This window comes from Populus nigra, chromosome 15, assembly GCF_951802175.1.
Source record: "Populus nigra chromosome 15, ddPopNigr1.1, whole genome shotgun sequence".
In the NCBI taxonomy this organism is placed as follows: Eukaryota; Viridiplantae; Streptophyta; class Magnoliopsida; order Malpighiales; family Salicaceae; genus Populus; species Populus nigra.
The window spans coordinates 8,008,917-8,033,748 of NC_084866.1; the positions used below are offsets into that span (position 1 = coordinate 8,008,917).

General features: G+C 33.1%; 1 protein-coding gene and 1 non-coding gene across 4 annotated transcripts; one reads left to right on the plus strand and one right to left on the minus strand.

Moving 5' to 3' along the window:
* The first annotated feature begins 2,722 nt into the window (after window positions 1-2,722).
* On the plus strand, window positions 2,723-2,829 carry LOC133674979 (small nucleolar RNA R71). The gene has a single exon (XR_009835307.1). It is a non-coding gene; the product is annotated as a small nucleolar RNA R71 (small nucleolar RNA).
* A 15,414-nt stretch (window positions 2,830-18,243) lies between these two features.
* On the minus strand, window positions 18,244-23,651 carry LOC133673993 (NAC domain-containing protein 75-like). Of its 3 annotated transcripts, XM_062094953.1 has the most exons (7): window positions 23,485-23,650; window positions 22,674-22,906; window positions 22,237-22,414; window positions 21,421-21,986; window positions 20,521-20,829; window positions 19,789-19,881; window positions 18,244-18,890 (listed from the first exon to the last, which is right to left on the minus strand). In XM_062094953.1, the coding sequence occupies exons 2-7, from the start codon at window positions 22,797-22,799 to the stop codon at window positions 18,801-18,803; spliced, it is 1,362 nt and encodes a 453-aa protein (XP_061950937.1). In that variant the 5' UTR covers window positions 22,800-22,906; window positions 23,485-23,650; the 3' UTR covers window positions 18,244-18,800. The 3 variants fall into 3 exon arrangements, with proteins under 3 accessions (XP_061950937.1, XP_061950936.1, XP_061950938.1); XM_062094952.1 differs by having other exon boundaries at window positions 22,674-23,651; XM_062094954.1 differs by having other exon boundaries at window positions 19,789-19,878; window positions 22,674-23,650.
* Window positions 23,652-24,832: the final 1,181 nt, after the last annotated feature.

The following is a 24,832-nucleotide window of genomic DNA, read 5'->3' on the forward strand; positions in this document are numbered from 1 at the left end:
ATCTTCCTCGTGGGATCGACCCCTTGCTTGCTCTATACTATCTTGTGTGTTGTGTTTGAAGCTAGGGTAATTAATTTGTGCGACCGCGACATCGCAACATCATACATCTTTGAAAAGTTGCGGGTGCATTACAGAGGCCAAAGGGCATTCTCCTATATGCATATGTACCAAATGGACATGTAAATGTAGTCTTTTCTTAATCTTCAGGATTAATAACAATCTGATTGTATCCACTATATCCATCAAGAAAGCAATAAAAAGACTTACCTGTCAGGCGTTCAAGCATTTGGTCCATAAATGGTAATGGGAAATGATCTTTACGTGTAGTAAGATTTAGTTTTCTGTAATCAATACACATTCTCCATCCACTCGAGATGCGAGTAGGGATGAGTTCATCATTTTTGTTTTTCACCAATGTGATTCCGGTCTTTTTGGGCACCACATTGATTGGTGCCATCCATTTATTGTCCGTGATGGGGTAAATAACACCTGCATCTAACAATTTCAAAATTTCAGCTTTCACTACCTCCATCATAGGCGGGTTCAACCTCCTTTGCATTTTCCTTGTTGATTTCGCATTGTCCTCTAATAGTATATGATGCATACACATGAGGGACTAATGCCCTTGATGTCGACTAAAGTCCATCCAATGGCCGTCTTGTGATCACACAACAACTTCACAAGTTTTTCCTCTTGCTCACTTGTTAAACCTTTCGCGATGATAAAAAGAAGTGTATTATTGTCGCCAATGAATACATATTTCAAATTATCGGGTAAAGGTTTCAATTATAGCTTGGGGGCCTGTAAAATAAATGGCAAAAGCTTTTTATGTGAAAGTACTAAATCAACAAAGACATTACCATAGAGAACGGTTTGCAAAGCTTGCCAAGCCAATGTTGATTCGTGCACGTTTTGGGGAACACCTATGTCCCTCTCCATCTCTTCTATCTTGGTAAAATCATAGCCATAGCTCAAAGCTACGCTTAATCCATCCTCACAATCAAAATCAAAAACTTGTCGCACACACTTATCAACTTGGTCATAGCATGTGATAGAATAAACATTGCTATAAGGATATTTCATTACATCATGAAAATTAAATTCATTTTTTTCATCTCCTACCTCCATAGACAAAGTATCCTTACCACAATCAATCTTTGTATTGACAGTTTTTAAGAATGGTCTCCCAAACAATATAGGAGTGTTGTTTGATGAATCACAAGAATCATGTTCCATATCAAGAATATAAAAATCACATGGAATAACCAAACTATCAATCTTGACTAGGACATCTTCTATCACACCAAGTGGATAAACAAAACTACGATCCGCAAGTTGTATTACAATACTAGTTTTATTCAAAGGCTCAAGACTAAGAGAATAATAGAAATGTTTAGGCATAACACTAATGGATGCACCTAAATCACATAAGGCCTTTTTAAAACTAGCATTACCAATAACACATGGGATAGTAAACGCACCTGGGTCTTTTTGCTTCAAAGGCATATTTTTTTGAACAACAGTAGATACAACTTCACCTATACTTACCGTTTCATAACCTTTCAGTTTGAAAGCTCTCTTGGTAGTACACAACTCCTTCAAGAATTTGGCATACTTGGGAATTTGCTTGATAGCATCAAGCAAAGGAATGTTGAGTTCTACTTTCTTGAAAACCTCTAAAATCTCTTTTTATTTGTCTTCTTTCTTTGACCTAGAAGAACTCACAGGAAAGGGTGGAATTATTTTAAAATTAGAATTCATTGAGTGAGGAATTACCTTTGGAGTGTTGGTCGTTGTTTCAGTTTGGGAAGGAGAAGGATGTTTCTTCTTTGTACTCAATTCGGTTTTTATCTCTTCTTTTTCCTCCATCTCGATCTGTTTTGACCTTTGTCTTTCAAGTTCTTTCCCACTTCACAACATTATTGCACTAAGATTCTCTTTTGGATTCAAAGCTTGGGAGGGCAATTTTCCATTCATTTGGGCTTCCAATTTCCCTACACTTGAAGCTACTTGCCCTATTTGCTTTTTCAAGTTGTGAATACTTGACCTTATTTCCTGTTGAAAAGACATGACATTTTGTTGCAAGGTCACAGTGTTAGAAGCCAAAGTTTTCATCATCTCACGAAGATCATCACTAAATGACGACCCCATAACATTGGAGTTTGTGAATGGAGGGGGTTGTCTTGCTTGATAATTTTGTTGGGATTGAAATCCATGGGGATGGAACTGTCGGCCTTGATTGCCTTGTTGAGGTAGGTTCCCATAGCATAAGTTGGGATGATCTCTCCATCCAGGATTTTACGTGTTGGAAAAGGGATCATATTTACGCTGGGGCTGTCCGTTGAATGCTCCATCAACTGCATTAGCATGTTCAATGTAATCTTCTTGCATTGTTGGGCACATATCTGAGGCATGTCCTTGTAAGGAACATATGCTATAAACTTTCTCCTGCTATACATTTCCACAAGCCAAAGAACGCACAAGAGAAGTAAGATCATTAACTTTATTTTCAAGATTAGAAATACTTACCTCATTTACTCGTTTGTTTAAGAAGTCTCCACGGATGCCAAACTATTTTGAGTTAGCTGCCATGTTTGAGATCAATTGGCGTGCAGCCTCGGGTGTCTTATCTACCAATGCCCCTCCACTTGTAGCATCAATGATACTACGGTCAGTAGGCTTCAATCCTTCATAGAAATATTGAATGAGTAGCTGATCGGGTATTTGATGATGAGGACATTGAATGCAGAGTTACTCAAATCTTTCCCAATATTCAGAGAGTGTCTCTCCATGAGATTGTCGAATCCCACATATTTCTTTCCTTATATTAGCAACTAGAGATGCTGGAAAATACTTTTCAAGGAAAATCTTCTTCATGCCATTCCAAGTTCCAATTGAACCTGAGAGAATGGAGAAAAGCCATGTCTTTGCTGCCCTTTTTAAAGACAAAGGGAAAGCTTTTAACTTAACCTGTTCTTCATCAACTCCGTTCGGTTTCATGCCAACACAAACTAATGGAACTCCTTGAGATGAGTATGAGGATCTTCTCCTGCAAGACCATTAAATGTTGGTAGCAAATGTATAAAACCAGATTTGAGCTTAAAGTTTACATTATTGTCGATGTTTATGCACAGTGGCTGATTTTCCACATCAGGAGCAGCAAGCTCCTTGAGTGTTTGTTGTCGTGCAATAGCCATGGTGTTTAGGCGAGCTTCCTTTCGTAACCTGCGTAAAGTTTTTTCTATTTCGAGATCCAACTACACTTGACTTTGATTAGTAGAACGGGTTACTGGCATAAATCATCAAGAAAACTCAAAAGAAACCAACCACACAAAAGATCGAAAACAATGCAAATTGTACGAAAATCCTATGGTAGAAAACTAAAACTGCCTAAAAACACTAGAAAACAGTGGAATTTGACCTCGATAGGGTGGGGGCTAGTGGTTCACTAAACCTGTTTAGAACGTCATTTCCCTTTAAGAAACAAAAGGCCGATACCTAATTTCACCAAAAAATCTGTTTTGAACAATACTGCTGCCGTTAGTAAACAGTACCGCCGCAAGAAAAAATTTTGTTTCTCTTTTTTTTTTGAATCACAACAAATAAAAATAACAGTACAAGCACAAGAATCAACTAAAATTACCTCCCCGGCAACTACCTTAAAATTTGTTGCGATGTCGCGGTCGCACAAATTAATTACCCTAGCTTCAAACACAATACACAAGATAGTATAGAGCAAGCAAGGAGTCAATCCCACAAGGAAGGTTCAAGTCAGATTTTTATGCTAGATGATATGCAATTTGGGGGGTTTTGATTTGTGATGATCTAAACTATGGAAGAAATTAAACTAGCAAACAAAATCAATTGAAACCAAAATTTATCAAGAAAACAAACCTTGGTCGCAAGCACACATCCACCAACGAAAATTAGAACCGATCCTTGAAACGAAACTTCAATTTATATTCTGAATTTTTATATTTTCTTAACATTGATTAATTAACGGATCCACCGTATAACTAACCCTAACCAACAAACATTCACAATGTTCGCATTAATGATTTAGTTCAATGGCAGCCCTAAGAACTAGATAAATTGATTGATCTCTTGACAACCAAGCTGTCCGCAGCTTGTGTTTCCTTTGTTTGGGTGTTCTCCCTAAGTTTATTAACGTAGTTCCGCCACAATTATCAAGCTTAGTTGCTTCACAAGTTCATATATCACAACTCCGGTTTTGATATCAAACTTAGCAATAGATTGTTCACAATAATAACTTGAGTCCGCTCTAGCAATTATCAACAACAATCATAGAAAATATGCATAGGAAAACAATTATACTTATTCATAATATAAACTGAAAATAAAAGGAAGAATAAATCTCACGGTTCTTGAAATCTGAAGGTTTGTTGTGTCCTTGCAACCAAGAAAACGAGCTTAGCCTTGCATGTCTATGGAACAACTACTCTTAAAGATAGAAGAAAGCATTATTTCTGGTTTCTAGAGAGGAGAGTTTGTGTTTCTTCACTTCTGGTTGCTGCCTCCTTTCTTCCCTCTTTCCCTTCTCTCTTTCTTTTTATATGCTAAGAAAACCTAGTCCCTATTTTACAAAATAGTCCTCTCTTAAGTTGACAGTTTACATTTAAGTACTTCAATAACTATTTTCCTAAAAAGGAGAAAGAGCCTTGCATTAAATCTTCAAGCTTTGACTTAGAGGAGCTAAATTGCTGAAATAAAAACTTGGACTCCGGTTTAGATGCTTTGAAACGTAATTTGGACATGTTCCTTCACGAAACCTGTTTGCTGGCAGAATTCAGCTGTCATCTTTGGAAAATCATATCTCCCTCATATGACATCGTTTTTTGCTGAAATTTTGAGCATTTATAGTATTGTTAGTCAGTAATCCAAAAAAATTTATTTTTCATCAATTGGACTTCTGTAGCTCCAGATATTAAAGTCGGAATAGCTGAAGATCAACAATGGCAGATTGCAAGATTTGACTTTGAAAGCTGCGATTTTCATGATCTTCCTTATTTTATTTTCTTTCCTTAGATTTACATAAAGATATGGATGTTAGCTTTTTAGTGCCACTAGAATCACTTCATTTCGACCTTTAGAACTCATGCTCTGCACAAAACATCGATTGAACATCAAATCTGCCAATTACCTCCAATTTACTCCTTTTTACAACTTTCATCCAAAAGTACCTTCAAAACATAAAACAAAGAATTTCAAGGTATTTTATAGATATAACATAGGCAAAACATTAGTTAAATGTGGGTGAAACTATCGAATAATATGGTTGCATCATGTTTGATGATTAGCTTCGGCTAATGATATCCTAGAGAGGCCGAGTTGCGTTTGATGATTAGTTTCGGCTAATGACATCCTAAAAGGATGACTGAGATGAACATTTTGATTATATTAAGCTAAGGGAATCCTGAAGTAGTGACTAGGTTGAGTTCAAGAATTTGTTTTGGTTAATGGCATCCGAGATGGATGACCGGGTTTGAATATTGTAATTAGCCTCGGTAATAGATGAAATCATAAGGGAGGTATTACGAAAGTAAAGAGATGAAAAAACTATACTTTTTTTGGCCATGAATGAAAAATAACATTAATACTCCTTTAGTTATCTATTGCTATGTTTTAAATTATTCATAATGCTTAAAATTAACTTGTGATATAATAGGGACTTCACACCAACAAGGTGCATGAGGAAATCCGTTCTACGACTCATACATTTTGAGAAGAACTATATAATCGTATGTGTTAGCTGTATTGTATTATATAGGGAACAATTGTACTAATTGTGTTGTTGTCATTCGACACTTTTGAAATGACTTGTATTGATAATTGTAATGGAATACAAATGTGAATATATGAAGGTGTAAACATGATGTTATGAATATATGTATATGGAATTCTCTTTTATAATGGTATTATATTATGAAATCACATGAGTATTGCACTGTACTAAGAGATGAATTCTAATAAGATAAACCTTGAATACCGTTTGAGAGTTATCAGTATTGTGATATATATATATTCCACCAATTTTAGCTATGTCAATACAGGTCGTTACAAATTCAATATTACATATCTTTTCTTCTAGCTCTTTATATAAAAGTCAATATCCATATAATATTTCACTCAGATATCAATTAATTACTACATATCTTTTCTTCCCGCTTTTCACATAAAAGCCAATATCCCTATGATATCTCACTTAGATATCAATTAAATACTACATATCTTTTCTTCTGTCTTTTCACATAAAAGACAATAACCATCTGATATCTCTCTCATATATCAATTAAATACTATATATCTTTTCTTCCAGATTTTCTCGGTCATCAAACATGTTGACATCATTAGTTTTTATATCAGGAAACTAATCGATTAAAATCCTAGTCATCAGACATGCTGACACCATTAGTTTCCAAACTAGAAAACTAATCAAATAAAAATCCTAGTTGTCAGACACGCTGACACCATTAGTTTCCAAATTAGGAAACTAATCAATTAAATTCTTGTTTTCAATTCATTATATACTTCCAACATAATGGATATACTTGTATTTATGCAAAAGTCAATAATAAAATTATAATCAGTTTTATAAGGCACAAGATACCTACCAATGCACGCTAGGTACTCATATCCATTCCAATAATATCATGACTAATTCGATGTGTAATAGTGCATGCAAGGAACTCATGTTCATTCAAACATTATCATAACTAATTGATACATATCAAAGTTTGCAAGGTACTTATATCCATTCCAATATTATCATAACTAATTTGATCCATACTAATATACGCAAGATACTCATATCCATTCCAGTATTTAGCGTAGCAATACAATAACTGTAACATCCCCATATCCGGGATAAAACAACAATCTCATGTCAACTGAAAAACAAAGTAATTATATATATATATATATATATATATATATATATATATATGCATGGTGTTCATATTAAAGTCTATCAAAATTTCGGCGAAGTCTCCCCTATACCGGGAGGTTATCGACATATAACCTGTTTACACTTCTAACAACCCGCATCTCCAAACTCAATCACGACCCAATCATTATGGGTCTTTATTCCACAAAAATCATCATTCATATCAATCATAATATTTATGATATAGATTAAATAACAAATATCATTATAAATGGATAAAAGATATAAATACACATACATGAAACATGGTTATATGAACTACAGAGTTAAATTCATCTAGTCAAGTTTAAATATTAATAATACAAATTAAGTTATATAAATGTTTCCATGTTTACAAAATGTAAGGTAATCCTCCCTAAACTACATAACAAAAGGTGAATAAAAACTAACATTTACTCCTGTCGTGCATGCGATGGTTCTGAAATAAAATACATATTATTAAAATATGAATATCACAACAAGTACAGTAACATAAATTTCCAATAATTTAAAAAGGTAGATATGTATTCTTATTCTATTCCTTTTCCCTCTTTATTTCCGTTAGAACTCCTTCTTATTTATCTACTAAAAATTGTTTCATCTCTCATTTCCAACTTTCATTCAAGATTCCATTAAAATCAACCGCAACTGTTTCACCCACCCATTATTAATGCCCTTTTCATCGGTATCATCATCATCCCATTAGCATTAACGTATAGAGATCTCTTTACCCAGGATCCTAACATACACTAAATGTATGCTATTAAAAAATTTCGATGACCCCTTACCCCGGGATCCTAATATATACTAAATGTATGCTAATAAAAAACACGGTGATCGCCCTACCCCGGGATCCTAACATACACTAAATGTATGTTAGTCAAAAACACGATGATCGCCCTACCCTGAGATCCTAACATACACTAAATGTATGTTAGTAAAAAACACGGTGATCCCCTTACCCAGGATTCTAACATACACTAAATATATGCTAGTCGATGCACAATGATCCCCTTACCCGGGATCCTAACATACACTAAATGTATGCTAGTTAAAAAAACATATTACATTTCTCATATTTTCTTGGTCAGTGGTACTCCCATCACTTGGTAATTCACACAAGGGTCGTTCACTTTGAACACACATACATTCAGGATACTATCCGAAATAACAACATCATTACACCTACTTCCATCCTTTCACATAATATCTAATGTTTTCCAATTGACATCTCATATTATTAACATATTAAATTCTTGAATTTAACTAGAAAGCTTAGGTGAGGATCACCTACCTGCAGTAAAAGCTCTACTCATGCTCCCCTGCTACTGCTGCACCATGCTTATGGTCTCTCCTACAATACAAGCTTACCTAATAAATTTTTCTCATTCAAGAATACGTTTCCTAATAACTATATCAACAACCAATATCAGTATTTCTTTCAATCATTCATTTCTTTATATTTTACGTTTTTCTCATTACACCTATTAATATCGTCATTCTTTGTCCAACCATAGTTATCATTTGCCCTTTTTTATGTTTTTTTTCTCATTACACCTATTAATATCATCATTCTTTGTCCAACCATAGCTATCATTTTTTTTATGTATATATTTGAACTGTTAATGTTTAAATCTCGAACTGTTACTGTCTAGAATTTGAACTGTTATTGTCCAATTGTTACTATCTAAACCTTAGACTATTACTATCCAACTGTTATTGTCTTGAACTGTTATTGTCTAGACTTTGGACTGTTACTATCCAACGGTTACTATCTAGACCTTGAACTGTTACTTTCTAGACCATGGACTGTTACTGTCTAGAACTTAGAATGTTATTGTCTAGACTTTGAACTGTTATTGTCCAACCATTACTGTCTAGACCTTAGACTGTTACTGTCCAATTGTTACTGTCTTGAACTGTTACTGCCAGCAGAGGTCGCATTCCAACCTCTCTTCAGATATTTAACTATATCTGGAGTTCTAGGAAAAACCATTCACACACAACATCCACAAACAACCTATTATAATAGATTCCATAAGGAAAAACCACAATTTCCCCTCTTTTCTCTTTATATTGCCAACCATCCTTTACTTAATTACTCATACATTTTCTTTGACAAATCATCATAATTTCGCGCCTTTAATCACATCCAACACATAAATTAACTTAATTTTAACAACTAATATTTTTCCCTAATTCAAGTCTAAGAACCTCAATCTATAATTCAACATCAAGGCATCATTCATAATCGAATTTGAAATGATTTATAAGACCATGTTTAGAACACCTTACCCGATAAGAATCAAGGTTTCAATCTTCAACGAGTCAAAGATTTTCGACTCCCCCCTTTTTTTTCTAATGGCCGCCGACCTTCCCTCTTCTCTTCTTATTCAAATTTCTTTTTAATCTCTTGCCCACAAGTGTTTATTCTAGTTATAAACCCTTAGTCTTGGATTGGTTCTTGAAATTTTGGTGTTTCTCTCTTGATTTTGCAAGAATGGATACAAAAACTCCTTTTTTTTCCTTATGGTTGTTGCAAATTTTTAGTGAGAAGAGGAGTATTTATGCTTTATAATTTCTCTTATTTGCATTTAAGCTCTATTTCCTTTAAGTGTATTATTTTGCCCCCATATCTTTTTCTTCTTATAATTAACTTATACTTCTTTTCATTTCTTAAAATTCCACCCCACAACTTTTAGTTTAGTTTATTTTCTTTAATTTAATCAAACCCTTAAAATTTTCGGGTTAATTTATAATATCTCAAAATATTTCGTCTAGAAAGTTATATAAAAAAATTTATGAATTCCCGTTTTTATTTAAACCTATGCATAAATTTCTTCACTTTTATTTCTCATTTATGTAGTTTACAGTTTACGTAACCTTTATTTTCCCAGGGTTTACAATAACAAATTCTGAAATTTATCAATAAGTTTACACAGATTGAAAAGATAAGGTGTGAGGCACCTACCTACATCTCCATCCCAATAAGTCATTCTAGCCATAGATGAACTTGCTTGAGACACCTCTCATGTTTGTATTAAGAGATAGTATAAGTATCACTTCATAACTTTACCATAATGTGAATTTTTATAATATCATTGAAATCTCATTCACATAAGTTCATTACTATGAATTCATTTTCCTTCAACTAATTTTCTTATTACACTTTCCATTCCTATTTTATTACTCAAAAGCACTGTTTCATATTTCATTTATAAGAAAAGTTCTTGATTTTGAACTTGGCTTGACTCTTTTTAAAGATAAGACACTAATCTACAACTTTTTTGAAGGGTAGGGAAACCCATTTTTATCCTTAAAGCACCTAAATTCATCTGTTATTATACTTAATGAAATCTATCTAGTATGGTTGAATTCGACCCTCATTCAGTTTTCAAGTCATATCACTGTTTCATATTTCATTTATAAGAAAAGTTATAGACCTTGATTTTGAATTTGGCTTGACTCTTTTTAAAGATAAGACACTAATCTACAACTTTTTTGAAGGGTAGGGAAACCCATTTTCATCCTTAAAGTACCCAAATTCATCTGTTTTTCTACTTAATGAAATCTATGTAGTATGGTTAAATTCAACCCCCCTTCAGTTTTTAAGTCATATCGGGAGTTATATAGTTCTAAATTTATTATGAAATATTCCATTTGAAAGTTAATATTCATGCCTACAAAATTTGTAAAGAAACCAACTCCAAAATATATCATTTTAGGGCTCAATTTAAACTATCACAGTAGCGTCTACAATCTACCTAGTTTTATGTTGACGAGACCCTTACTTGGTTATTGGCTTATATTTGGAGTTACATAACTCCAAATTAAGCAAAGTTAGTTTCATTTGAAAGGTAACATCTATTCCTACAAATGTTATGAATAAACTGTCTTAAAAGTTTTTCTTTTTCAATCACTAATCTTATCGTAAGTTTAATAAACAAAATTGTCCAGTTTTCCAATCTACTCATTTGACAATTGTCATCTTAAGCGTCATACAACTTTTGTTTCTAATTAAGATCTTGTTAACATTATTATCCTTATTATTTTCTTCCTAATTAAGGTTCATGACTCATATGTGTGCACCAACTAATCTCTCATATTTTGACAAGTAATACTCCTTATACAAGTTTGACTTTAAGTACACCTTCATCCTTGTGAACCCATCATTATATTTCTAAATCTTTACCCCTACTTCATCAACACTAAGTCACACCTTGATCTTTCACTTAAAATAACCTATACTAGGAAGTAGTGATGTCATTAGGCAAGGATCAACTTCTTTGTTGTTCTTACATTACTTAACTTAGCCTTCTCATAACATAATTTTCATTACACAAGGGATACTAAATCAACAATTTAAATCTTCCTTGAATCCTTATTTGGCCGAAACATACTAGACCTATTTCATCAAATTATTTCATCTCAATTACTTCATTTTCTCATCTTCTTCTCACAATTATATTTTACAAGTTATATTTTAGTCCTTAAACATGTAGTATGGCATGAACCGTGTTCTTCCTTATCTCTATGCAAGAGTAGAATTCCTTAATTTAATAATTTCATCTTTAATAACTATCTTTCTTTCATTCTACTACATTCACAACACATCATTAACCATATACCTCATGTTTGTTCATAATATATACTTATACAAGGACACACTTCACCAATCTAACAAACTCTACTTTAAGTCATAATATATACCCATTGATTTATTTCAACTTTATAATTTGAATGTATCCTTATTATCACACATTTCATGTTAAATCATAATATCAACATATAACATTTATTCATAATTCTTTGCACATTCAATATTCAATCAATCCCAACGATGACTTTATACTGCATTATGTTTAACATAACATATCCAAGTTGTAGATCAATCCAACAGTTATGGAACATAACCAAACTGACCTTAAAGAATGGAGACCTGCTATTCAGGAAGGGCCATTTATGGCCAAGGAATTTGTTTCTGATCTTCACTGTTCAAACTTCAGAGAACATTTGGATGAAAAACTTATCAAAATTACATCCCCATCCAATGGTTGATGGAGGAGAAAACATTTAGTGACTGCGACTGAGAAGAATAGTGTTTTCTCTAAAAAATTCCATTAGTCATATCTCACACACAGAGCCTGATATTGAAAATCCCTCAGGCTAGAATGTATCAGACATAGCAATGATAACATACCCAAAGGTCAGCCCAATCCAAAGGTGTAAAGTGTATGTTTGTCAAAATGTGTTCTCTAAAAGACCAACTCAATCTCACCTAAAGCTCTCAATCATGGTTGATTCCCTTAAAGTTTTAGGAGAATATGTAGGCTTTACAAGCCATTTTTATGGATTTTGGTTTTTCATTTGTAATAGCCTTTAAAAGAAGGAATTTGGTTTTGCCTTAAAGACCCTTTTACCACTCATAATTATATATATACCCTTTTCTATCCAATCCAGGTCTATTGGTATTTTCACAAGGTCTTCCTGGATTCCAATTAACCTGAAATTATAATCCAAACTACTAAAATATATCAAGGGTTTACTCGTAACATGTCAACCCCATCCAACAATCGGATTGAAAGATATGCTCAATACCGTAAAACTAGACAATCAATAATGTTTTCGCCAAAAATCTAAATTTGGCTTCCTACATGATTTACTTAAATCTTTTGGGTTCTCAGGTTAATTCATTGAAGATTTCTATTTCTAATTATCATAATATTTTTCTTAATTTTAAAAGCGCAATTCTACACAAGATTCATACTACCAATGAATGTTTCTCATGCAAAGGGTCACACATTTTTTTTTGAACTCCCTTCTATTTTTCTATAAATCATCATCTTTAAATTTATAAGTTTCCTCCTTTAAATGATATCTTTATCCAATTTGGAAATTTAAATGATTTATCGCTAATTAATATTTCATTTACCCATGCTTGCCCTATTTAATAATTACTCTGATTTGCTAATTTTTAGATCGGGGGTTTTACACACCATGTTTCTTAATTATCCTATTTATGATTTATCAGGACTTTAGACTTAATGAGAGACAAGGCATGAAATTTTTGTCTCCCCCTTTCTTTTATACCCGAACTAATGAGTTTACATCTTGTTTGGTTGTCCCCTAATATTTTCTTATGTTTTTATGTACTATATCATAACTAGTTATTATAATGTTCCATTCAAATTCAAGTAAAATCTCATTGTTTAGGATTATCTACTCGATTCCTACCCATATATTTTGTTCCATGTCTTGTTACAAATTTCACCTATTGGAATTTCCATTAAATCATTTGTATATTGTAATTATAATTTACCGGGGTTTCACACAATCTCTTATCTTTTCTTCTGTACAAGCTTACTATATAATGTCCTTTACAAGACTTATTGTCGTAAGCATTGTAAAGATGGGGCAACTGTCATAATCTAATTTTGTGTTTCCCCTAAAATTACCATTTTTTTAAATGAAAAGCAACAAAAAAAAATGAAAAAGCAAATACTAGCAACTTGGCAAGAGCAGGATTAGAAGGATTTCAAATGCATGGAGGAACCAAGCAGGAGTTTTGGACAAAATTGGAATCCCAATTATACTCCATTATACCCAAGACTAAAAGACAATGCAGATTCAAGGTCAAACTAAATGATTATTGAATAAATCTGCATAAAATTAAGCATAAGGACTTAATTAAATTTTTAATAGGCCAATTTGATCTAATCATGGGCCCAATTAAAGGATTAATTAAGTTTAAAAATTTATTTGGGCCAAATTAAAAGAATTAATTAGGAGCAAAGACTTAATTAGACTTTTAATGTGTCAAATTAATTTTATTAGGGATTTAATTGGTGAAAAAATAAGTTTGGAATCTTAATTTGGGCTTATTTAAGAAGATTAGAATTTTAGAGGACTAGAATTAATTTTTTCAAACTCAATTGGTTGACATTAGGGATGAAATAACAATAAAATCAAAGTTTGAGAGTCAATTAAGGGTCAAATTGAAGAAATTAAGAACCAAGTACCAAAATGGTAAAGGTGTTAAACTTAGAAGTTGGTGTTTGAGTTTGGCAGGAGTGTAATTGTATGAAATTGAAAGTTATATGTAATGACAGGAGAAATTAAAAGAAGTCAAGAGATCAGGGGTAATTTGACTTTTGGTTAAATCCCAATTTTAGAACCCTAATTGACTTAGGTTATCAAAACAACACACTTTCATTTAAATGAAATAGTATGTTTTGGCCAAAATATTCAGTTTTGGTTCAAAACAACATCGTTTTGATAAGTTCAAAATTAAAAATTAAAAAAAAGTTCAGATGACTTGTCGTTTGTTTACTACAGATCTTTTTCCTCCCTAAAGATCTTGAGAAGGTTGGTTTTGTTGCCACCTTACAAGATTGAAATCACCCTCATCTCTTTCCTGAACAGGACAATGAACGTGCCCCTCACACCCTGCATGTTGTACTCCTACGTCGAAAAAAATAAAAGCTCTTTTGCAACATTAAAGACACTACTACAAGAAGCCAAAACCTACACCCCAACCAACCAGGCTTGCTAATGTGCCCTTTTTGTTGACTTCAAAACACAACAAAGCCTGACCTTCAACCTCATTAAATGGACTGGATTGATTCTTCTACATCAAGGGAGGAGAATAGTCTAACTTAGGGCACCTGAAAGGATCCTAGTGGCCCTTTAAAAACTCATACAAAAGGCCATACTAGAAGGGGGGGAAAGAAAAGAAACAACAGAGATTACCTTCTAAACCACTGATCCTCACCTTTTGTTACTAAGCTCTCTATCTCCTCTCAAACACACAACTACATGGCCACACATACAATATCTCAATGAAAGGTACCAAGAAGGCAACATCTTAAGATAAGGTAAGCTTTCAACTTTGATGAGGGGGTGTCCTTTAATAAGCACACTCTCCTTTTTCATTCTCTTTCCATTGTTATCTTCTACAATGAGTATTCATTATACCTCATTTGTTGTTCTTAGACTTTTGTTAGTGTTTTTTTTTAGCTTGCCTAGGCCAAAAGCATGTTGTTGATGGTTAAGAAAATGAAGAACAACTTATGAAACAATGTTATAATATGTTTTTGTCTTGCCTATAATTCCCTATTTCTTGTTGTTTTAATGGTTAAAGTAAGTTGTTTTGAGTGTGCTTAAGCTTTGTTTGATTGCTAAGTTTAGTATGTTTTCTAGGCTCTTAGTGCATTTTTTTTTTTGTTTGATAGCATATCTGCCATTTTTAGTTTTCTAGGCATTTCTATATTTTTGTTTCTTGTGCAATGTTCTTAGGAAGATTATTGTTGTGGTTACATGACTTAAACTAGTTTTGGTCCATTTCTTTGCACTATCTACTTCGTACAACACCCCTAGCCAGTTCTGTAGACTTCTTTTGCCTCACTAACATGTTGTTCATGGTTTTAATCTTAGAGTTTCAATTTCAAACTAAAACCTTCCCTAACCAGATTATGATTTTTTTAGTGATAATCAAAGTGAGTAAGTGCTATATTATTGACCTTTGCATGATTTATAATCTTTTTGTGCCTCTGATTTAGCTATATATGGCCAATGATGAGAGTAACATTCTCTAGGTTCACGAATAACATTCTTTGTATTCTTTATCTTGTGTATGTTTGATTTGTTTTTTTTTCAAGAAATTTTATGTTTTTCATGTTTTTTTTAATATTTATTTTATTTTAGGTTTGTATTTTGGTTAAATCAAAGTTTTAGGTTTGGTTCGAAGTTAAACCAGTGATTTCAGGTCAACCTAATTAGTTTGGCATCGGGTCAATTAAGTTAGGTCTTGTTGGTTTGGCAAGTATTTTGATAAAGGTTTTCTTCGGCAAACATGCTATTACGCCTATTTTGGCAGCTACATTTAAAGAAAAAATGTTTTTTTTTGCTAAATAGGCCCCAAACAAATCTAAAAAAATTCTAAAAACATTCAAGGACCATTTTAAAATTATTTATGGGTCGCTTACAAATTTTTCTAAACATTTCACCTAATATCAAGGTTGTAGACTTATACTGTAAGATACAGACCCAGTATTAAAAATATTTATTTTTCATAAAATTTTATAAAAATTCCAAAATTTTCTAAAACATTTCTTCATTTCAAAAATACAAAAAAAAATATTTTATTTTGTGTGCATATGACCAAATTCTAAAATTTTCATGCATATTTCATACATAAAACAAAAATTACATTTTCATCATACTTTAAAAAATACAAAACAAAATAATAGTCAATGGATATCACAAGTTTGTGATTATCCTTTAGGACTTGAAAAAAAATTCAAATAAAATAAAAAACCATTTTTTTCTTAGGTTTTAGATTGTTTAGTTTTTAACATAATAAGATAAGAATCTCCTTACCAATGAGGACTTTTCTTAAACTTTAGATTTTTTTTAGGATTTTTTTAGAATAGCTAGGTTTTAACTTGATGAGATAAGGATCTTCTTACTAAGGATGATTTTTTTTCAAACCTTAGATAGACTAACGAATAGAAACATGACTTAGAACAAACGAAAAAGCATTTTTTCATAGTTGGAGGTGATACATTTTCCCCTTACGCAATCAGTCCCCTTACCCAGACTCTTATAGACCATTAAGGTTCCTAGTGATTAAAATATTAGGTGGCGACTCTCATTCTCCTCTTTTACTAATAAAGGACAAAAATTCCTTGTTCTTTTCACCCACATCATTCTTAATAATCCTGTTTCAGGAGGACAATCGCCACGACACCACACATATGTGACAGGATTGATATGCATTTAGTCCATTCATGTTTCACCAGGCTTAAAATTGAATTTTAAGTTGAACTAGTTGATTGTTTGGCCATACAAAATGAAATGATGGATCGCTTGTGCATCAGGGATGAACACTTGGGAATCAGTAGGAACCAATTGACCAATTGACTTGACCAATCTAACTAGATCGGCCATTTTAGTTATCAGAGGAACTGTAACGACTATAAAACATTTAGTTTTTGCTAAAAACATATATATAGCTAGTCTAATTGAAGAATCAAACATATAATTTGAATATATATCATGTACAAACTATTTTAAGAGCAAAAACAACTTTAAATCAACATTCTTAAATCATACTCATAATTGTGCATTAAAATCTCTATATTCTTGTATAAGAGTATAAATTCTAGCATTCACTACACTTAAACACCTTTATACATTTTAAGTGTTATTGAGTGAGCTATAGAGATATAAACTTCAATTATATTATCTTCTTTTTTAGAGTGTTGTTACATTTCAAATAATTATAATCCTTTAAGAGTTTAAGTGAAAAACTCTCGGTCATTGGTGAGGTACATCATCAACGTGAAATATCTTGAAGAGGGTATTTCTTCAAGTGGTGAAAAAAGGCTTGATGAGAATTTATAAAGGACATTGTAATCTTTGGCTTGAATTAGTAAATAATATAATACTCAAGACCAGTTTGGTACTTGAGGTGTGGATGTAGGATTGTCGAACCACGTTGGAAACCGAGTTTACAATTTCTATCCATATACTCTTTACTTTAAACAATTTAATTATATTATTAGTTAATTGTGTTTAATTAATTTAATTATAATATTTGTTATTATTAGTGAAACACTTAATTCACCTCTTAGGTGTTATTGTTGCCTTAATTATAAAACAACACTAACTATTCATCTACAGTAGTCGAGATGAGTTTACTAGTATTTTTTTAGAGACTTGTTTTAATGACTTCTAAAAAAAAAATCTGAATCTTAGTCCTATAAAATGTACCAATTAATTATTTTCCTAATTAATTAACTATACTTAGTATTGAACATATGAAAAGTCAACAAATTATATCTAATCAAACAAAACATTTATTCTAAATCTTGAACCCTCAATAAGTTGCTCTAAAAACACTACCATGTAAAGAAAATAGAGGAGTTCTAAGTAAGAAAGAGTTTACAAGAAACTTAAGTGTAGAAAATAAATAAAATAGTAAATAAATAGATAAATAAAAAACCCTTTTAAAAAAGATAAAATTACAAGAATTTAAATACATGGGGTTGATCATCCTTTATAGTAGTATCTGGTCTTATTTGTATTATTATAGTGTTTGAATTCCACTTACATAGATAATGTTAATCCTATAACTAATAATATATTAATACTTACTCCTTGAAAACTATAAAATTTCTCCCATTGCTGGGTTTTATTTTTCATTCTAATACAAAACCATTTCTATTAAATAAATAAATAGACGTCCTTTTGTCTTGAAGCACATAAAGAAGTAGAAAAGGATATAGGAACCGATAAAGTAAAGAAATCACAGACAAACTTTTTATTGCTGAGAAAAGAGATTATATAAAATGCTATATATTCGTATTTTACTATAAGATGAAATAAGAAAAATAAATTAACAACGTTTTTTCCTGTAATTTGCACAACCTATTCGTTATATATATATATTTCTGTTCAGATGACAGTAAAAGAACTTACACTGGAGCAGTTAAAAAATAAAATAATAAGAATAGGCACATAAATGGTGATGATTTTCATGCGCGAAGATTTTGCTTTGGGTCTTTGTTTCTCCTATATGTCATTAGAGGGCAGCCTTTCTTGGTTTCCTTTTTTTTTTTTTTTTTTTCGTTTTTGTGCCTTCTGTTTTTCTTTTCTTTCTCACCAGCATGGACTGTTAAATAGGTGGTTCAATTTAGTAAGGCAGGCCCCGGCCCAAGAGAAAATAAAGTAAAAGAGCAACCTCATAAGATGATCTCTTGGTTCTCTTATAGAAAGGAATATCAGGGTAGCTTCAAGTACTGATGATGACGATGATAATGATAGTGTCTGTATGGGTTTTGTTTCTCCTTCGGTTCTACCCATGATGATCCTGGTTGCCAGGGTCTTGCCAGAAGGAAGAGTACTTCAACCACTCTGCCTCTTGTGGGTTTGCAATGGAAGAATCCTGCAATAAAAATGAAAGCATGTGAGAAATTGCTAGCTAGGGTTCTGGTTTGAGCAGAAAATGCACTTGAAAACAAATAAATGAAGCTGCGTCTTTTGTCCTTTTAATCTCATCCACAATAAGCTTGTCTGATACTGTATTATCTTGAGAGGACACGCATGATAAAAGTTTTGAAGTCGCTATCATCAACCTTTCTTATTTTACACACACGCATCCTTTTATTTTAATCTTTAGTTTCTTATTTTTATTTGGCTTTTTTTCTTCTTCTTCTTCTGTATTTTCTTAAAATAAATTAGACACACAAATACAAGCAAAAATATATATTTGCTCTTTTACAAGAATTTTTAATTTGACAAAATGCGGCGAGAGTAAAGTCCCAAGCTATATAGTTTTTAAAATAAATAAATAAAATTGTTCGAGAATTTGTGATTTCAAAGAAAGGTGCAGACCTTGCATGCTGCAAGGAATAAAGCAACCCGTAGTAAATCTGTAAGTTTATATATGTTCTTAATTTCAATTTACGCTGTAAATAGTTTAAAATCTTCAACATATGCAATGCACCCTTCCCTGTCAAGTAATAATAAAAAAGAAAAGGGTGCTCTCTACGCTAGCTATCGAGTTCTTTACTCGTACATAAATACTGTAAGCATGATATGTAAAGCTCAAAACATGAAAGGAAAAGGAAAATAAAAGACAAGAGAGAGAGGAAAGGTTTCCGGTTCCGTATCTTTAGTTTAAAATAACAGTAATCTTCTCCGGTAATAACGAAATTAAATGGTTTTCAATCAAATTTGTTTTCTCTTTATTTAAAATATCCCTTCTCACCCTTTTTTCGTTCTTTTTAATTCCTACGAGGAACATGGCTCATGGATTTCAGGGTCAAAAAGTTCATACTCACTTCTTTTACATCATTTGAAGTGCAACCCATTATGAGTTCCTCCAAACCAGATGCAGACCTTCCTCCCATTTTATGATGCTGCTGCTGCTGCTGCTGCATTCATTTATCCACAATAAATAAATAAATAAATAAAACCTCAAGATTAATCATCATGTCTTCAAAGAGCCTTAAAAAGAGAGAAGACAGTTTATTGCACCCAATTTAGTAGACAATACAAGTTAGTGAGTGAGTTTCCCATCTCGTAGACTACAAAATGACCAACACCACTTGGTTCAAGCTGTGAGGGTGAAAATTTATTCATTGAACTAGAGGAGGGGGAGGGCCAGGGTGGATGAGGAAGAGTCTTGGTGTTGGTAGCTGGCTCCTCTATATATCACCCTGGGCTACCAACTTTCTTCCCTCTATAACATTCCGGCACCAGGTCAAACTTAATATAAGTACACAGTCTTATTATTATTATTCTCTAGAGATGTGTGTTTCGATGAACAGTTTCCTGGACATTTTGGTTAACAACTTTATGTTAATAGACGTACATTTACTCTAAAATCTCATGTTCCATGTGGAGAAGTTCTAGTACAGCTATAAAAGAAATGGGAATTAAGTCTTAATAAGAGATACGTTAAGACTAAGTAATCATAGTCACATTAGAATGCGATTCAATTTAATAGTGTGTGATAAGATTTGAAAGGAAGTTGGAGGACATGTGATTAGTAATTAGGTTGATCAACTTACCTGGATTTCGTTTTGAAGCATTATTCTGGACACATGATACGGGTCCTCATCAAGAATTATGGAGTGATTGAGGGGAGGTGGAGAGATGATGGTGGAGAAGGGATGGGAAGGCGTGCTGATGTGAAAGGCAGTAGTTGCAAACTGGTGATGCGCCGTTTGGTGGTGGTGGTAGTGGTGTTGCTGCTGCTGCGTCTGTTGTTGATGGGGATCATGGGCCACATGATGTAGCATCTGATGGTGCTCTCGAATTTCATCGCATGTGGCTGATGCTGACGCTTCCCTTGCTACTGAAGCCTCTCCTATCCCCACCTGATCAAATGGTTGCAACCCCCATGACGAAGTTTGATAGTTAGTCTATTTTCAGACCTCTTCGACTCAGGATCTTTCTTATTATTTTTTCTTTCCGCTTTAGTTCCTACTTTACCTTTTCTATTTACATGCCTTTGCTCAATCTATCAGTCATAATTTGAATATTGGTTGCCTTCTCATTAATGTACGTTGTAACTTACTACTCGGTCTCTTCTTCGATAGTTTAGTTAGCTGACAAAGATAATCAAGTGAGGTCTAAAGAGTTTTTCATGCTGAATTTGCAAGCAATGAAATGAGAAAATAAACCCTAGCTAGAAATTTCTTCTTCTTCCTTTTTTATTATTCCTCTTCTTTTACTTTCGATAATTTATCTTGCATGAGAAATATGATAGAAACAAGGACGTTACAGCCATCTCAATTTTTTCGATATATAAAATTTAATAATTTAGAATACAATTCCTTATTTTTTACAGGCACTATATAATACATGCAATATCCTTGGTTTTGCAAATGGTGGTTGACGAATAAATATATACGAAAGAAGTACTTGTATGTTCGTGTGTGTGCGCGTGTGTGAATGAATAAATATACCTCATCGAAGCCCTTCCTGAATGGAGTAAAGCAAAAATGATCAGATTTCAGTTGTTGAATGTCCATGGCAGTGTAACTTGTTAGTGACGAGGCAACTGTCCCAGTTCCTGAGATTTCATCTCCATGAAGAGATATTTCCTTGGAAGAACAACTCCCACTACCACCGTCTCTTCTGCTGTTAGGTTCACTGCTTCCTTCACCAATGCTTGCAGCTCTATCAGTGTAATTGCATTGCCTTGGCTGTGTCTGATAGAAAATCTTAGAAACCACGAGCTCTCCTTCTTTCTCTTCTTCATGCTGACCAAGGTGGTACTGATGCATGACCCAATTAGTCTTTTCGGGTCTTCGATTTTTGCCAAAATTGGTGTAGAGGACTAGGATTTTCTTGCATCCTTTTTGTTTGCCATTCACCATAACTGGCCTTGTCTTGCCTGTTTTGTGCCACCTTGTTTCCCCACCTTGCAAGTCACATTCGGTTTGAATTTTTCTTCTTTTTCTTGTTCCAGTGGTGTAAGCTTTTGAAGGCCTGTGGAAGAAATGCCTGCTGAGCCCATCTCTCGTGACTCCTGCATGAAAAGAAGAAAAGGTTCGGTTCACTTAGGTGCAACAAACTGAGACACGATACATACAAGTCTCCTCCAAAGTCATGGCAAATTTACAAGAACACCCAATAACAAGCCGTACATGAATAAATCATCAGCTAGGTTTCTTGTTTTTCTTTTTCATGAATCTGGGATATAATAATAATATGGCAAAACCTAACAACTTTGAACAATGAAGAGAGAGGAAGGTGATGATAGAATTGAGAGTTTTGACCTGGTAGTTTCTCAGGATGGGTATAACAAATCCCATCTTCCCCTTCTATTGTAGGGATGAACTCATCTATCAAAGGGTGAGACCTCATGTCTTTGGCTTCTACCTTTGCTTCAAGGTGCTCTATCAGCTCTTGGTCTGTTGGATCAAATTTCACTCCTGCTGGTAGACCTAACCAGTCCTGAAAAGTAACTCCAATTAATCAAAACCAAGTTAAAACAAAAGCTCAACTTAAGAATTTGAAAATTACAGTTTGTTTTTTTTATTTACAATTACATTGATTAATCAATACCTAAAAAAGAAAAGCTAAAAGCGGAAAAACCCCAAAATAAAACAGAAAAAGCATGTTAGTCATTTTTGCTTTGCAATATTCTTGTGTGTTGAAATCTATTTGGAAAGAAGGAAAGAATATTTATGAGGAAATTATCCATATCAATTACCGGCTTTCCTTCGAGCTTGTGTCCACAACCGGGACACTGCTTAGATCCACACAGCTGATGCTCTTCAAGCTTTGCATCGATGAGATCAGAGCTGCTGATGGAAGCCATGCTACACCTAGTACTCATGCTTCTTTCTCAGACAGCTGATGCTATGTGTACACGTATCTTCTTTCTCCCAAGTCTAACTTTTAAAAACTTAAACAACAGCTTGCTATTCATATCCTGCGAGCTATCTATACAGCACAAATCATGAATTTGATTTATGAACTCATGTTAACAAAAGCACGTATATTAATTATAGCTATTAATTAAGAATAAGCTTTAATATTTGTCTTGAAAACAAAAATATGCATATAATATACGGCTTTCTTTTGAGATAAGACTCAAAGAAAAACAACTTGAAAGATTTGCAGATGTTGATTCAATCAAGAATCATAAAATTAACTCGGCAACTATATATATTTATATGTGGAACGGAAATATACGAGTACTATACAGCCTCGATACTTTCAACAGACGAAAAAGTAGTCAGAAAAAAGAAAAAAAAAAACCCAGAAGAGAAATATCTCCAAAACAGAAGTCTAAATGTTTTAAATTCGTTAAGGGAAAAGAAAAGTTGTAGTAAGAGGGGATAGGAACGAAGTTGGAGCAGGAAGAGCCCGAAAAGAGGAAACTATGGCTGTGGAATTTAGGTATAAGCCTGGTTCTTCAACCATTGAAATCACCAGAAATCGCTCTCTCTAGTCTCTTACTTTAACCGAAGTCAGTGAGAAAAAGGAAAAGGTTCCCTCAAGCCTAGCTAGGCACTCACCTTTAAGAGTCTTTGCCAATTTAAGTAGCCCGCTGTAAGCGGTTTATGTGAGAGAGAGAGAGAGAGAGAGAGAAAAAAAAACATTCCAGTTGGATTTTCTAAAGCTTAAGGAACCTTCTCTCTCATACTCCTTTTGTTTCGAGGGCTTGACTACTAAAGCAAAAGGAAAGAAACAGATTTCATAGCTGTTACTTAAGCCCTACAATCAAAAGCATGTTATATATATATATATATATATATATATACACTCTAGCACCTAATTATCTTCTTCTTCTTCTTTTTATAAATCACAACTATATAATTTTCTTATTTTTTATTTGATAAACTTAAATTTAATGGCCTAAAAAACCACAGAAAACCTAACTTCTATTGGAGTCAGCTAAGGAAACAATCCACCTCCCTTCAATTCAGCTAAAAAATGACTCATCTTCATTGAATTTAGCTATGTTTTTTGGATTCAACTTTCTCAACACTTATTAAATGTGTAAAAGTTCTTCGATGACATATTATATTTTCATCGATAATAATATTGTGTAAAAGATATTATAATGTCAAAGTTCTTTAAGAGCTCACCATATTTTCATTCAAATTAATACGTATGTCATGAATATTTTCTCTCATTAATACATATGCAATGATATTTCTCATCAACATTAATATATACGTCAGAGATATTTTATCTTTTTAATATTATCAGGGTAATATTACACTTTAATATCTCATCTCCATAAAAAAAAAAAAACTCATGGGCTATAAATAGACTTAATCACTAACTTAAATCAGAATCTCCATTATCGATTGTATATTTATTTCCAAGGTATTTCTCTTAATATTATTGCATTTTCTCTTAAAAAGTCATCGACTTAATCATTAGAAAATCCCCAAATTCACCAAATAGGATCTTTAATAGGTATTAGGCACCTACCTCCAGCCACCTTAGCTAGGAAGAATGGATTAAATTGCTAAAATCAAGAGATTAACTGATTATCCAATATAAGTATTGCCCCCAAGCTACTTGAATTTTCTAGAACATCATCAATTGCACCATCCATGGAATATTGATTAAAAAAAAAGTACTCAAATTCTTTCTAATGACATTTCTGATCATTCCATGGCAGACAAATATGACACACCTGAGCTAGAACGTTTGATGGATCTACCCGTTATCGTGAGCACTTCTGCTCATTCGAACTTCCAATAGCTTATCAACCAAGTGGAACCCCAAGTGCAAAATCAAGCTTTGCTGCCTTAGCAAGTCTTGGCATTCATGGCGGACCCACCCTTGGAAGGGATTTATCAGGGGTCTCTATAGTGCAATAGCACCACTCTCTAATAGCTCCCTAGAGTC